Source organism: Saccopteryx leptura, chromosome 1, assembly GCF_036850995.1.
Source record: "Saccopteryx leptura isolate mSacLep1 chromosome 1, mSacLep1_pri_phased_curated, whole genome shotgun sequence".
NCBI classification, from domain to species: domain Eukaryota; kingdom Metazoa; phylum Chordata; class Mammalia; order Chiroptera; family Emballonuridae; genus Saccopteryx; species Saccopteryx leptura.
The window spans coordinates 352,701,732-352,716,570 of NC_089503.1; the positions used below are offsets into that span (position 1 = coordinate 352,701,732).

At 32.4% G+C, this 14,839-nt stretch overlaps 1 protein-coding gene across 38 annotated transcripts in view; it reads right to left on the bottom strand.

Moving 5' to 3' along the window:
* The window catches only part of RIMS1 (regulating synaptic membrane exocytosis 1), a 469,012-nt gene that overhangs the window by 146,322 nt on the left and 307,851 nt on the right, over positions 1-14,839 (bottom strand). For all 38 annotated transcript variants that reach the window (XM_066359079.1, XM_066359077.1, XM_066359044.1 and 35 more), the window contains 7 exons: positions 11,992-12,115; positions 7,844-7,890; positions 5,717-5,829; positions 2,987-3,117; positions 2,244-2,415; positions 1,967-2,120; positions 831-902 (listed from right to left, as the gene is read on the bottom strand). In XM_066359079.1, the coding sequence (XP_066215176.1) occupies positions 831-902; positions 1,967-2,120; positions 2,244-2,415; positions 2,987-3,117; positions 5,717-5,829; positions 7,844-7,890; positions 11,992-12,115 (813 nt within the window). The remainder of the gene's footprint in view (positions 1-830; positions 903-1,966; positions 2,121-2,243; positions 2,416-2,986; positions 3,118-5,716; positions 5,830-7,843; positions 7,891-11,991; positions 12,116-14,839) is intronic.

Below are 14,839 nucleotides of genomic sequence, written 5' to 3' on the forward strand. Positions count from 1 at the left end.
GAACATGGGTCAACATTGTCCTAAAAAAATGCCTTTAATAACACTTTTTTACACACCCCAAGATTTTTCTCTTTAATTTATTCTTATTTTGGTATTTCCTTCATTTATTAGGAAATAAATTTTATTTTCAAAAAAATAGTATAGGACTAGTGCCAAGAAAATAGCATTAAGTACTTGGTTCTACTCACTTCCTCACAAGAGTCAGATGAAACATATAGCTTTGAACTCCACAATGTCACAAAAAATTTTAATAACTTATATACTGTCAAAAGATGTTGACTTAAAATGAATCTTGAATTTTTCTAAAGCATTTCCTTATTATAACATACATACACATTCTAGTCATAATCAGCAGTATACACATCACAAAAGCATTAGGAGTAAAGCCATGCCACATGCAGTGTTGACCCAGACATGCACCTTTCTCAGCATATTCCATGGAAGGATACATTATTTTCAGAAACCAAGGAAGGAAAACCAGAGATATAAGACATGAGAGTGGAATTTTTACTTAAGAAAATTAATGTTATCCTTTCACAATGAAATTCATATTTTCACTTATTCTCACAACATTGTGAAATAATGATTTTCACTTAGCTAGCCATGCTTCTAAGGGAGACCCTAAGCTAATTAAGTGGGGATATTTAAGAATAGATGCTAGTCAATTTTAAATTGCTTTAGTGATTTGGCACACAAGTCATCATGGATAATATAATACCGATTTATCTGTGCTATATCTCCAGTTCAGTGTCCCACAGAAGTCTGGAAATTGACAATAAAAACAAGCACAGAAACACAGAGAAGCAGGGCCATGCTCTTCCCCCACGCACCTGGAGGAACTACTCCAATGCCATCATCAACCTCATAGTCTGAGATGTCACTGTCACTGATTCGCTGAGATCCTGCACAACAGTAAGGCAAACAGATACCTCTGTATCTTGTTGGTTTATGAGAAGGAAATGACATGGTTCTTAAAAATCCAAGCTAATTACATTACTACTCAACACTTTTGGACAAGAATCATGCAAAGTAAACAATGAGCAGATTTTGAATTTGCATCTGTTCTCCAAGGATAACATTTCCATAAAATCACAGGAGACATACAGAGGGCAGGGTACTTCACAAAATAAGATTCTGATTTTCCAAACTATTCTTTAACTCAAGCATTATGCTAAAAGCCTATTATACACTGTTTTCAACCCAATTAAGTGCCGTCCTCTACATTTCAGGGAGAATGAGCTAAGTGGAAAGGTTCAGAGAGAACTTCTTGGCTGGAGCTCTACTGAGCTCATATTATTAAAAGGACATCAAGGCCCTTCATAAAATATGTATGCTTAGCCTTGAAATTAGCCATTATACTGCATTAAACATTAATATTTGAGGAAATGCTTGATCACCAGAGCACTAACATGAAATATTTAATTATATGAGGCGAACAACTTGGTTGCAGATTACCTAAGTGAAGCTTCTCTAAATTTCATTTATTAAATTAGAGATTTAGTCATAACTAAAAATGTAATGGGGTATATAAATAAAAAACAGCTTTTCCCAATAACTAAATGAATAACAACAAGCATAGTTTATATGTTTCAAAAGTTTTTATGAACAATAATACTAAAAATACCCAGGAACTGTAAAGTTATGAAGAGATCACCACTTATATGTAGCAATGCATCAATAATGATGAAAATTACTTTATCAGTTAACCAATCAACAACTGAATCAGTACTGAGCAAAGAATTATAATTCAAAATTATAATTCAACTTGCAGCTCTAGAATTACTCTATTATGCTATATTTCATTGGGAAAATGTAGAAAACAGCTTTGCCAGGTCTCTATATAGATGAATAATTTTCCAATATCCTAATCTCTTAACAAACACTTGAAAAAATATCTTGAAAGTTAATCTGTAACTAGATCATTACAACAAAATAAATCCTGGTAACTAAAAAGACCTTAACCTACTTTGTAGTTTTTTGCTAGAGCTTTCTCCGTGAATGTGTCGCCTTGGCATGAAAGGTGATGGCTGAGGCAGAGGTAGTGAAGATTCATCATGTGTCTGAAGTTTATACCAATGTGGTTCATCATCTAAAAGTGCTGTCTCCAATTCTATGAGGATCTGAAAGGGCAGTTCTCAAATCAAGTACATTTACCAAAACATAATATAAAAGGCAATCATAATGAATTCATATCACAAAAACTTCAATAAGCATTTGACTTGAATCTTTACAATATACATCACCTCTCCAAGAAATTCACTCTCTTCCTCTTGCACTCGTGGTTGATCCCACACGGTTATTTCTAACATTCGTTCTCTAAAATCTCTACGATGTACGTGTGAATAGACAAAAGTTTGGTTCCATTTTGGTTCTAGTACTTTCTTTACTGTTTTGGTCCTCCTTTTACTTTTATCACTGAAAAATAAGTATGCTTTGTCAATAAGAGAGCAAAAACAAGGATATGCTGCCATCTACTGTAGTTACATGTACTATTGCTATTGGAATTTTTACTATTTTTAATTCATATATGTTAATATAAAAGTCTAACATGACTATAGCATTTAATACCATTCTGGTCTTAACTACAATGCAAGTAGTAGTTATCATTACAGGTGCACATATGCAGAGTTACAGCCTAAAGGATATATAGATATCAAAGACTAATAGATACATAATTAAAGTGATAAAGATTTTAAAACTTGGCAGATTTTTTTTTTTTTAAGTACAAGGTTTGAGGGTTTTGGTTTTCATGAGTACAGTGGTTTATTCCCACAGAAAATCACCTATTAAATTTCAAAACTCTTATAGGTGTATGAATATGTCCACACTCATCAAAATGGATACATTAAATGTATGCAATTTTTGGCATACTAATTGTACTTTGAGAAAGCTTTACAAAAGGAGTAAAACTATATCCCAGAAAGAAGAGTCCATCTATTCTATTAGTAAATATTTTTGCACATTTTTTTCTAAAATTATTCACTACCTTCTGTCAGGAAGAAAATACATTTTTACATAGGGATTCCTGGGACGCCCATCTACTCTAGAAGGTAGATCTGTTGCTTGCAGTACATTTACAATCAGCTGGTGTCCCACTTTATCATACCAAAGTTTCACCTAAGAGCAATAAAGAAAGAATTATTTGTGAAAATTATGATGGATAATTAAAAATACTAAAATTATTTTTTGAATAGCTTGACGGCTGTCAGAGGGGATAAGCCTGGGAGCATGGGTGAAAAAGGTGAAGGTATTAAGCATAGAAAAAAAAACTTACAGACACCAATAACACTGTGTGTGGCTCATAGGAGGGAAAGTAAGAAGGGTGGAGGAGAAAGGGACAGACGGTGACGGAGGGAGACTTGACTTGGGGTGGTGAACACACAAAGCAATAACATGATGGATTGTAGAACTGGGCACCTTAAACCTGTATAATTTTATTAACCAATGTCACTCCAGTAAATTCAATAAAAAATGTTTAAAATAGAAATAAAATTCAAAAAATTGAAATACAATGGAATGACAGGTATCATTTCTGAAAAACTATCAATTTGAAAGCATAACCATTTAGAACTTGATGTTTCTTTTCATGCATTTTAAACTTGAATTGCAACTGGCGGAATTGCAATGTTATACTCTCTTATACCATACCATGCAATGAACATAAAACTGTGGATAAAAGTTTAATGGCCCTGGAAGGCTGACTCAGTGGCAGAGCATTGATCTGGTGTGTGGAAGTCCTGGGTTTGATTCCCGGTCAGAGTTTACAGGAAAAGCGACCATCTGCTTCTCCACCCCTTTTCCTCTCCCTTCTCTTTCTCTCTCTCTCTCTCTCTCTCTCTCTCTCTCTTTCTCTCTCTCTCTATGTTCCTCCCACAGATATGGCTTGATTGGTTCGAGTAAGTTGGCCCAATGTGCTGAGGATGGCTCCATGGCCTCACCTCAGACACTAAAACAGCTTGGTTGCTGAGCAACAGAGCAACGGCCCCAGATGGGCAGAGCATCCCTGGGTGGTGGGGTGGATCCTGGTTGGGAGCAGGAGGAGTCTGTCTCTATGCCTCCCTGCCTCTCACTTATAAATAAGTAAATAAATAAATAATAAAGTTTTACAAAAAGACTAAGGAAAGTAGAGGCCATTGAAATAATTATCCTTGTTTTTAAAATGCTAAATTTAAGTCTTTGGTGATTATAAGTGCTTAATGATTATATTGTGGCTAAATGAGTTTTGGAATATCATATGTAGATGAAATAAAATGAGATTTGATATTAGAAGCAATATATACAAGAGGTGGAGATCAAGAGACACATTTGCTGGAGGCCTATTTTATACCAGGTACTGCTGTTTTCTGTTTGTTTTTTCTCATTTAATTTTTATAATTAACCGATTACAGGTTAATTTTCATAAGAGAAGAGGGAAAGAACAAAAGAAGATGCAATACATAAATGATGCCTTCAAACTAAGTGAAGGCAAAATAATGATATTCGACTAAGATTTTACAGTAGTTTGAGAATAGAAAATAAGACTATGACACATTGAGTTTATTGTTAGATTCCAAAGAACCAGAACTTTAGCAACCAATCTGGTATTTGTGTTGGCAACAGACAATATCAACTTTAATCCTGTTTTAAAAATTTAGAAGTCAGTTTTGGATTTATGGTTAAATAACTATGAGCGTTAAGTGGTTTTGAGATAGATACTGGAACATATATAAGGGTCATTATAAGCATATAAACTAATTTACCATGGGATTGGTTTTTCAAAGTAAGGGGCAGATTAGTGATTCAAATCTGGGTCTGTAAGAATCCATAACTCTGGTCCCTGTTAATTATAGAAATGTGTTTTTCATAAAACCAAAATGAATTTTTAACCCTCTTAAAATATCGATGGAGTGTATGAGAGATTCACAAACATAACAAAAATAAGATGACAGGGAAGCTAAAATAAACACAAAGACTCTACAAAGATATTCAATCTACTAAAAATAGAACTTAAAACCAAGAAAGGTTTATAAAATAACAGCAAGCTTATGCTTATATTCTTTAATTAAAACCAAGAGAAGAGTAGCAAAAACAGACTATAGAAATCCATATTTTACTAAGAAGCAAAAGATCAATTAGTACTTAGAGAATAATTTAAAGCAAGATTTTCTTTTAGTTTTTATACAAATGTCTAGTATTCCTTCATAAACTACAAAGATGTGAGTTTTCATAATTTATCCACAGTTTCCTTATTCCAGCTTTTCCCAGATCATAGATAAGGCAACAGTGAGGAAAATTATGACTTTTTCAGAGTGCTAACAGCATCAAGAGCTTTATCAAATGTTTTAAGAAGTTAAAAATATTTGAAATTTAAATGTTTCAGTCTCCAAGCTCATAAAGTGGTTAAGTAAATGAAACATGACTTTCTAAGTTTATTATGTTTAACCAACTACTTACCTCAGACACTTTTGCAAAACAGATAAAATATAATGAATTTTTTTACTTACGTTACTTATCATTTAATGTTCAGAACATCTGACACATAAGCACTCAATAATTATTTCCAAATAAATATATGAACAAAGGAATAAATGAAAAATGCATTAAAATTAATGTATATTATGATGTTAAGTGACCAAATATATATCAAGAACTTCAAAGAAAAGCATATATTTTTTTAAGCTAGACTCAGACAGTGAGCAAATACTAATGGCCTTCAATATGTACAAAGAATACATACAGAAAGCTGTCCTGGTAAGACTTGTGGGGCATCTTTTAGAGCTCCAGGACTTGTTGGAGAAATAACAGAAATAGAAGGCCTTTCCATCTTCTGCGATTCAAAAGAACTTGAACCTGAAATGAGGGGGAAAAGTAATTTTCAGTTACATATATGTAACATATGTGTGGGAAAGAAATATTTTTATAAAAGGTTAAATGCTTGTTATTTGTATAGAACCACAATTAAATATCAACAGAGCCTATTTTCAATTGAATAGTTGTAGAAAGTTATGTTGTCTTCTTTAATTGCTTATGTTAAAAATAATTAAAATGATATAATCAAATATGTAAATTTTGCTTCAATTTGTATGTTTTGATTTTCTACAATTTTGGAGGGCATTGTATAGTTTAGGCTCTTGCATAACTTCACATATAGGTAAAAGGCTTCATGCTTCTAAATGATAAGAAATATGGTACCTGTTAAGTCAATTATCTTGGCTAAAGGATCATCTATTATGAACTATCCTTAATCAAATTAAAATGAATGCATATGTATATAATGTAATTTATGAATACATCCAAGCCTGGACTTCATCACTGTTTTAAAATAAGATTTACCATCTATTTGTTTAGCTTTTACAACTGAATTTCTGGACAGTCTGAGAATGCTGTCTCTAGTGATTCAGCACAGGTGACTCGCTTTACCTTCATGTACAGGAAGCTGGTTCTCCATTCAGCCACACAAAGCGGCCATAGCTCCCACCCCCTTTTCAAATGAATTTTTTTCTTCCCAAATCACTGTTTAAGGATACCCTGGCATAACCAATGTTTGTGTAATGCTGTTACTCCAGTAAGTAAAATCTTGAACTCACAACCATTCAAAATTTAGCTTTATTGATAAATTATTATTTACAGGGCATTGCCTAATGATATGATATCCACACTTTTTTTCCTGTACATATACATTAAATCCAAATTAAGCCACATAACATCATTCTGTTCCCTCCAATTACTTTTAACTGTAAGAAACAGTGCTATAAAATTCTTTGTCAGTATGTCTCTTTTATCAAGTATCCTTAGAATAATATTTTTCTTGGGTCTCAGTACAAGAACACTGTTGCTTCTAATACTCAGTTTGTTTTTAATATTACAACAATTAATTCTTCAATAGTATCAACAGTATAAATAACACAACTGGTTCCATTTCCATCTGTATACTGGCTATCAGAAAAATCAAAACCAAACCTGGGCTCATCTCTACCAAGTTGCACAACATGATGGTATGCATTTGACATACTAACCTAATCTCTGGGTCCTTGTTAATCCCACCCATATATTTTTTACCTCTTATAACCACCATCACTTGTTTTCCCCTTAAATCACCATGTGTTTTATATTCCTAAAAGCTGGGTTACACAATAACACTTGGTGTTCAAGGCCAAATATTATTAATTTAATGCTGACCTATGGCAAATGAATATTTGGGTCTCTTCCATAATTACATTGGAAACTTCTTACTTGACCATATTTTATAGCATACATTGTTGTCTACTCTCATCTAGAGTGCTGTTAATGCCCAGGAAGATAATTCAACCCTCTAGAATTACTGTCCCTTGACCTACTCACATCCATTGATCTTGACCTCTAGTGTCTCCACTCATTTCCATGATCATACTGAACACTGTTGTGGTGCAGAAAATCATTTGTTAATGTGCCTGTTTCCTTCACTAGACTGCTCATGGGACTAAGCTAATTACCATTCAAACTGAATAATCCAGTACTGCAATAAATTTTTATGTACATCAAAAAAGAACCATTACTGGTATACTAATTGAACTCTGTGAGTGTCCTGACTTTTATGATTCAAAAGGGTATTGCCAGTAAGGATTTTTGTACAGCTACACACACACACACACACACACACACACACACACACACACACACACACTAAAAAAAGAAAAATCTTTGCAAAGTAGAATTTATTTGATTTTCCAATGACTGTCATGGTTGCCAACTTTCAAAATCATTGGAGCTATTTTAGTATGGTAATACCAATTCATTTATATCAACTAACTAAAGAAAATAATAAATCTTTATTCTTCAATTTAACTCAATATATATCATAATAACAAGGAATTCTTATACTCACTGGACTCCAGGGGAGGATGGGAGCTCTCAGGAATCCGTGGAATGTCACTAAAAGAAACAGTGTATCGTGAAAATCCCAGTAACTAAACTACCCTGCCTGAGGCACTCACAGCCACATGTCACTTCAGTGGTGTGAAAATCCTCTGGGTCTTTACAGGTGTGGAAATGGGCAGGAGTTTCTATTAAGGTAGTTACTAATGTGCATGAATGTCAAACACCACACAAAAATAAAAACTGCAGTAAAAAATAAGTTTTTATATATTTAATAGCAAAACACTTTAACATGACAACAGTCAGATTAATATTGTGGCTAAAATCACCACAATATTTTTACTACCAAAACAGCAGGTTTTGGAAATTAAAAAATGTTTTTACTTCAGTTCTAGAAAATCAAAATGACACATATTTTACAAATCAGTAATATGCTTTACAAACACATCTGAAAGAGTTTACTGAATGAGAGAAATGAAAACATCTCTTGGTAATAAAAGAATATGGTGAATTCCATGGGCAAAGTTAATAAAATGAAAAGGATGAATTGCTTTGAAAATTAAAAATGATATAAGCTTGCAACAAAAAAAGCCATAATATTTTATATATGTGAATATATAATTCATATGCACATATATAACCCTATATAGAGATTCTTATCTCTATACTGAAATTAGCTAAATAGAAAGTCATTTAGGTATGATCGGAAAATGACTTATGAGAACACCCATTCCTGTCACACTCACAAAGGACTCTGAATAAATATTTAATATAACCTCAGCTTAATCCATATTCCACTGTGACTTTAGGATCCCTAGACCAGCTTGGTTTGTGAATCGTGCTGCACAAAACTAATTTACCTCTGGTATCCCAATGATATTTTAGCAACAACATAAGGAGATTTACATATGCAAGTGTTAACATGACATATTAAAGCAGACTGGAGTAAGCTAGTACTCACAGAATTATCAAATATTATTTAAGTATTACTAACCACTTACCTTGATATTTAACTTCAATTTGATTTTCTTTGCACTTTCAGGGGAAAATAGAAACATAAACATTTTCTCCATTTATTATTGTCTTGCCTCTCATTTTTACACATTTTATACAAACTAATTTCTACTCCTTACATTTGGCAATATGCCCAGTGTAATGTATTTTATAAATACATATATTATACATTTCCGTACTACTAATGATTTGTATAAAATAAGTATTTCTTATGAAAATTAAGAAACTAATTAGCAATAGCTAAGATGCAAGAAACCAAATATCTTCTGCCATTTTCTTCTAAATTTAATTAGGCAAATAAAATTTAAAAAATTTTAAATCCAGGAACAATATTTTTAGATAGTATAACCTCTGAAAAGCAGTCTCATAGTCAATTATAAAATTAGAATATAAAATTCTAAAACCAGGTACAAGCTGTGGCTTTTATGTGTTTGTGAAAAAGGAATTGTAAAAAAGTTGTGAAAAATTTTTTGAATCAGAATTTATTTAATGTTAATTGCTTCAGTAATATTTTTAGGCATAATTTTCCACTTGACATTTACACAAACTTTTAAAATTAGTTTTACCCATAAAGAGTATCGTATTTTGCAGATAGGCAGAAATGGTCAATACCTCAAGATAACTGATGCATCATAGACCATAGGATTAGTATTCTTTTTAGAGGAAGAGAGAGACAGAAGGAGAGAGATGAGAAGCATCAACTCACAGCTACAGCACTTTATCACTGATTGCTTTTCATATGTGCCTTGACTGGCCAGCTCCAGCCAAGCCAGTGACTCCTTACTCAAGCCAGAGACCTTGGGCTTCAAGCCAGTGACCTTGAGCAAACCTTCGCTCAAGCTGACAAGCCTGTGCTCACACCCGCGACCTCGAGGTTTGGAACCTGGGACCTCAGTATCCCAGGTTGATGCTCTATCTACTGCGCCAGCACGGGTCAGGCTGTTTTCATTTTTTAATTACCATTTTTATATCTCTCTTTTTAAAATAATTAACAGTTACACTTGATATAAAATATTGTATTAGTGTCAGGTGTACAACATAGTGATTAGACATTTATCACCTTACAAAGTGATCGCCCCGGAGGTCTAGTACTCCATCTGACACCATACACAGTTATCACAATAGTACTGACTATATGCTCTACTTTACATCCCTTTGTCTATTTTTATATTTAGAAATTTACATATCTTAATCTTTTTTACCTTTTTCACCCACCCCTCCAATCGCCTCCTATCTAGTGACCATCAACTTGTCTATCAGTTTGTTTTGTTTGTTTATTCATTTTGTTCTTCATTCCACATATAAGTAAATTTATATGGTACTTGTCTTTCTCTTACTGGCTTATTTCATTTAGCACAATACTCTTTAGGACCATTCATGTTATCACAAATAGTAACATTTCATTCTTTTTTATGGCTGAGTAAAATCCATGGTATACCAGTACCACTACATCTTCTTTCTCTACTTTTCTATTGAAGGACACCTAAGTTGCTTCCATATCTAGGCTATTGTAAATAATGTTGCAGTGAACACAGAGGTGCATATATCTTTTCAAATTAGCATTTTGAATTTCCAGAGTGGCTAAACCATGTTGATCAATGTGCATGTCAATTATACTTGGAATAATTTTTGGAGTCACTATGCCACAAAACTATGAATATTTGGTTTTTCCTTTAAATTAATTATAGGACTATATTAAATGTAGTTTTGAACTATAGCAAGAATTATTTTTCCAGGATTCTATTTCTCCATGAACTGGAAAATTGATACCAGATATAATTTTCATTTAAACATAATCTCTGTATTCCATACTCTTTTAAATTCTATAATCTGTGACCCTTGGCTATAAAGATTTTTATTTTTTAAATTATTTTAATACAAAAGAAAAATAATGAAAATGTTATTCCAGTCCACTTTAATTGTCTGTTATTTAAAGTCACAAAAACCAATGTTTTAGCTGATCACTTTGTAACCACTATATATCTGAAAGTATTTGGCAATGTGCACAATGCTTGATTTTAATTTTTTTTATACTTTTGAATAATTTTACTTACCTCTTTTCCAGCCTCATATTTACCTTAGCACTAAATCATGTTACGTAAAACTAGCATAAATTATATTATTGCTGTGTTTTTAAAAATAAAATCTGTGTGGAAATGTATAATAACTTTTGCAAATGTTTATTCTTAATAATCACCACTTAAAATTGGTTATGTGCTTGCCTTTAGAGTTTTATATATATTAATATTACTTTTAGAATATATAATTATATATTTTCAGTCTTTTGAGAATTTGAATTATTATACTTCCTTCTATGTTTTGCATTGACATATTCATGAGGATAATAAAAATTGAAGGTTAGCACTAGTTCAACATAAAAAAATCGTTAAGTACTGGCTTTTTAATATGTTAGACAATAGGAAAAATATTCCCCCAAATATATTCAAACCTTAAGCCAATCATAATGGGACAGTTAAACATCCCTTCCAAAAATATATTGACTAGTAAAATGAATATTCTGGAGGTTGTGGGTTGGCCAAGAAAACCAAACAATATGGAAAATTCCCCACACAGATACAGAAAATATTCTATTGGCTGTAGATAATTAAATTACACCCAAAGTGGAAGTTTAAGAAAATATAATGTTGATCATTATGACCAATTAAAATGTTAAAATATGTCACACTTGCTTGCTTTTTTATAAAAGTTGGAACTACTCATGGGTAAAAATATAGAAAAAAATTCTATTCTTTTTAGAATAAAAAGTTCATGTAGATATATGAAATCATTACTATTTTAAATATTACAAGAAGATGAGTTTATTAGTGACTCCCTCTAAGGAAATATTACTCATTAAATTACTAAAAATAAATAGTTCTACCATTAAAAGAAAATATTTTTATTTTATATTTTATTTACATTTTTGATATTACAATTGTTAGATTGTGGAGCTTCTAAAATGTAGTGAGGAAAATTCAATATTCAGGTTTAAAAAATTAAGAAAATTTAAAAAATCTAAAATGTATGCCCATCACTGAAGTAAAAATTATCCATATTAACATGTATAAATATATAAAGTTCTTTTTAAAACCTATTAATACATGTAATTTACTAAACTTAAGAAGTAAGTTTTTTTAGCCTTACCCAATAGGCCTTGAAACAATAATTTCAACTTGAGGTTCTGATTTTGATTCTAAAATAATGTTGTAAACTTCTTCATTTGTAGCTCCCGGCAGGGGTTTACCATTCCATTCTAGAACTTCATCCCCTTGAATTTAAAAAAAAGGGTATTTTTTACCTTATATATTCTGTGTATTTTTCTTATCTTTTCTCTTTTTACAAAGAAATGCTAAACATATACAAATAGTTTAATTGTCTAGACTCTTCGCTCAAAAGAAAATTGATTGCCATAGAATGTCAGCTAAATGGTTCTTCTAAACACTTTTTTCTTTTCTTTCTTTTTTCCCCTTTACCCCAATGACTCCTGCTGGTCACTAATAACAGTACAACCAAAACTACTTTTATCTTTTGAAATATACCAGAAATAACATAAAAATAATCTCATGCTATGGGATGGAATTAGCACAGCTTATTTGGAAACATTAAAAAATAATAATTAGCAGCATGCCCTCCATATAATCAATGTAGGTGTCTCTAAATGTGAAAAATTCTTATTAAACTCTACAGAAATCCTGCTTTATTTTTGGTAGAAAATGCAATAATACTTGTTAGCATGAATTTTCTAATTATAAGTCATGCTTCATGGTCTTCACCAGATGCACAACAGAATAAAAATGCATGGAAGGACTTGAATTCATATCCACAGGGTAACGCAGGTAGCTATGGCAAAACTACACAGCAAGCAGATGTAAAACTGTTGCATGACAGTTAACCCACTTCCAGATGTTCATAACACACACATTCTATATATAATATATATTGTGAGAATTAAAGTTAGAAAATATTTTTTAAACAATAAAAAATAATAGTACTCTTTATTTTTCTTAGTTTCTTTTTTATTTTTCCTTTTAGGTGAGATGAGGGGAGATAGTGAGTGAGGTAGACTCCTGCATGTGCCTCAGCCCAGATCCACCCAGCAACACCCCCCACTCCGAGTATGGAGCTATCCTCAATGCCCTGGGCCAAGCTCAAACCAATCAAGCCACTGGCTGTGGGAGGGTAAGAAACAGAGAAGGGGGAGAAGAGGAGGGGCTGAGAAGAGGAGGGGGAGAGAAGAGAGGGGAGAGAAAAGTGAGGGAGAGAAGAGGGGGGTGAGAAGCAGACGGTCACTCCTCTTGTGTGCCCTGACCGGAAACTGAACCTGGGACGTCCATTCACCAGACAGACGCTCGATCCATTGAGCCACCAGTCAGGGCCAATAGTACTCATTACTTTTTGAAATAGTCTAAGATTAATCAAGGAGAGCACATGATATCATGTTACGATTCGTGGGCTAAAAACTTGTTATTTTTCACTGAATTTTTTTTATCATAGATGATTTAGTAAATTTTATATATTTTCGTAGGTCCCAAATGGTTCTGTCTGGTATCTTTCAATACATAATGGCAGGCTCAACTACACTCTCCCAGTCTCAGTGATACTTTGATGCATCTTCATTTTTGTTCCCACTTATTTTGTTGTGCTCTGTGTCTGTAACATTTTAGTAGCTAAGTAAATACATTTTGAACTAATGAATCAATATCATCATAAACATAAACGTGAAATCCTCTAGGTTTTAACTAGCTTCTAAGTAGAAATTTTGTTTTGATAGGACTATTCTTAAGTAATTTCTTTTTTAGTCAATTGTTTGCTTACTCAAAAGTAAAAAGTACATATATGAAAAGCACATGATGCAGCTTTGCTTTGGAAAGAGCATGGTTAAGACCAGTAGTTGAATGGCTTCTTATAGTTTGACCTAAGAAGTCTCCTAGACATGTTTATCATGTAGGCTATAAATGTACTTCGCTATAAAAAATAAATTAAATAATTACAAATTTAAATTGTTAAATTCTTTTAAATTATTTTGGTCAAGTAAAGAAAGTTCATATAATATGAATGTATATATGTATATGTGTGTATGTATATTAAAATTTTTTCTGAAACAATATTTAGCCTGATATTTTTTATTCTGTTCTATTTTGCATTTTTAAAATGATAGATGCAAATTATTAAATTAATTTTTCTACCCAATAATGCTCTGCAATCAACATTTTGCAAAAGTACTGCATTGTAATATTTTCCTCTTTATACACAGGAACCTGGAAACATTACTTTTATTATCATATTAATACATTTATTTATTTATTTGAAAGACAAAATATCCTAAAGCAGAAGATAGTCTCTTTAGCATTATTTATTTATATGTGATTAATCTCTTCAGGCAGGGATGTAGATTATGATGATATAAAGATGAAAAAGAGACTTTATTTGTCCTTAAATTTGCGGGAACATGAGTAACTTTAACAAAATGATAGTTCATCTGAGAAGCAGTAGAGCCAGGTAGTGCCAAAGATGTAGTAATTAATTACTGCTCCAGATGAGATATCAGCAAATACTTTAGAATTAGGCACCTTTAGAAGAGTATTGAAGGATGCAAAGGAGTTCAACAGGCAGAGCACAAGAGCAGAAGGAAACCGGGTCAACTAGAGGCACCGCCCAGTACTTAGAAGCAGAAACATTTTTCCAAGGACTCACAGGTATGTTGCCATGGCTGGACAGTGAAGTGAATTGTAATGGAGGTGGCTCAAATTGTTAGGTGAGGACAAAGCTACAGAGCTTGACTTGAGCTGGTCATTACTGGGAGACACTGAAGGGTCTTAATAAGAAGAGTGTCATTGTATGTTTTGTGTTTTTGATGATGCTATTAAGTAGCAATACAGAGCATGGACTTAAGAGGGACATCTGGAGCAGAGGAAGCTATGGCAAGATTAAAGCAAGATTGCAAATGCTGAACAAGTCATGCTAATAAGAAAACATGTCATTTTATAGACCA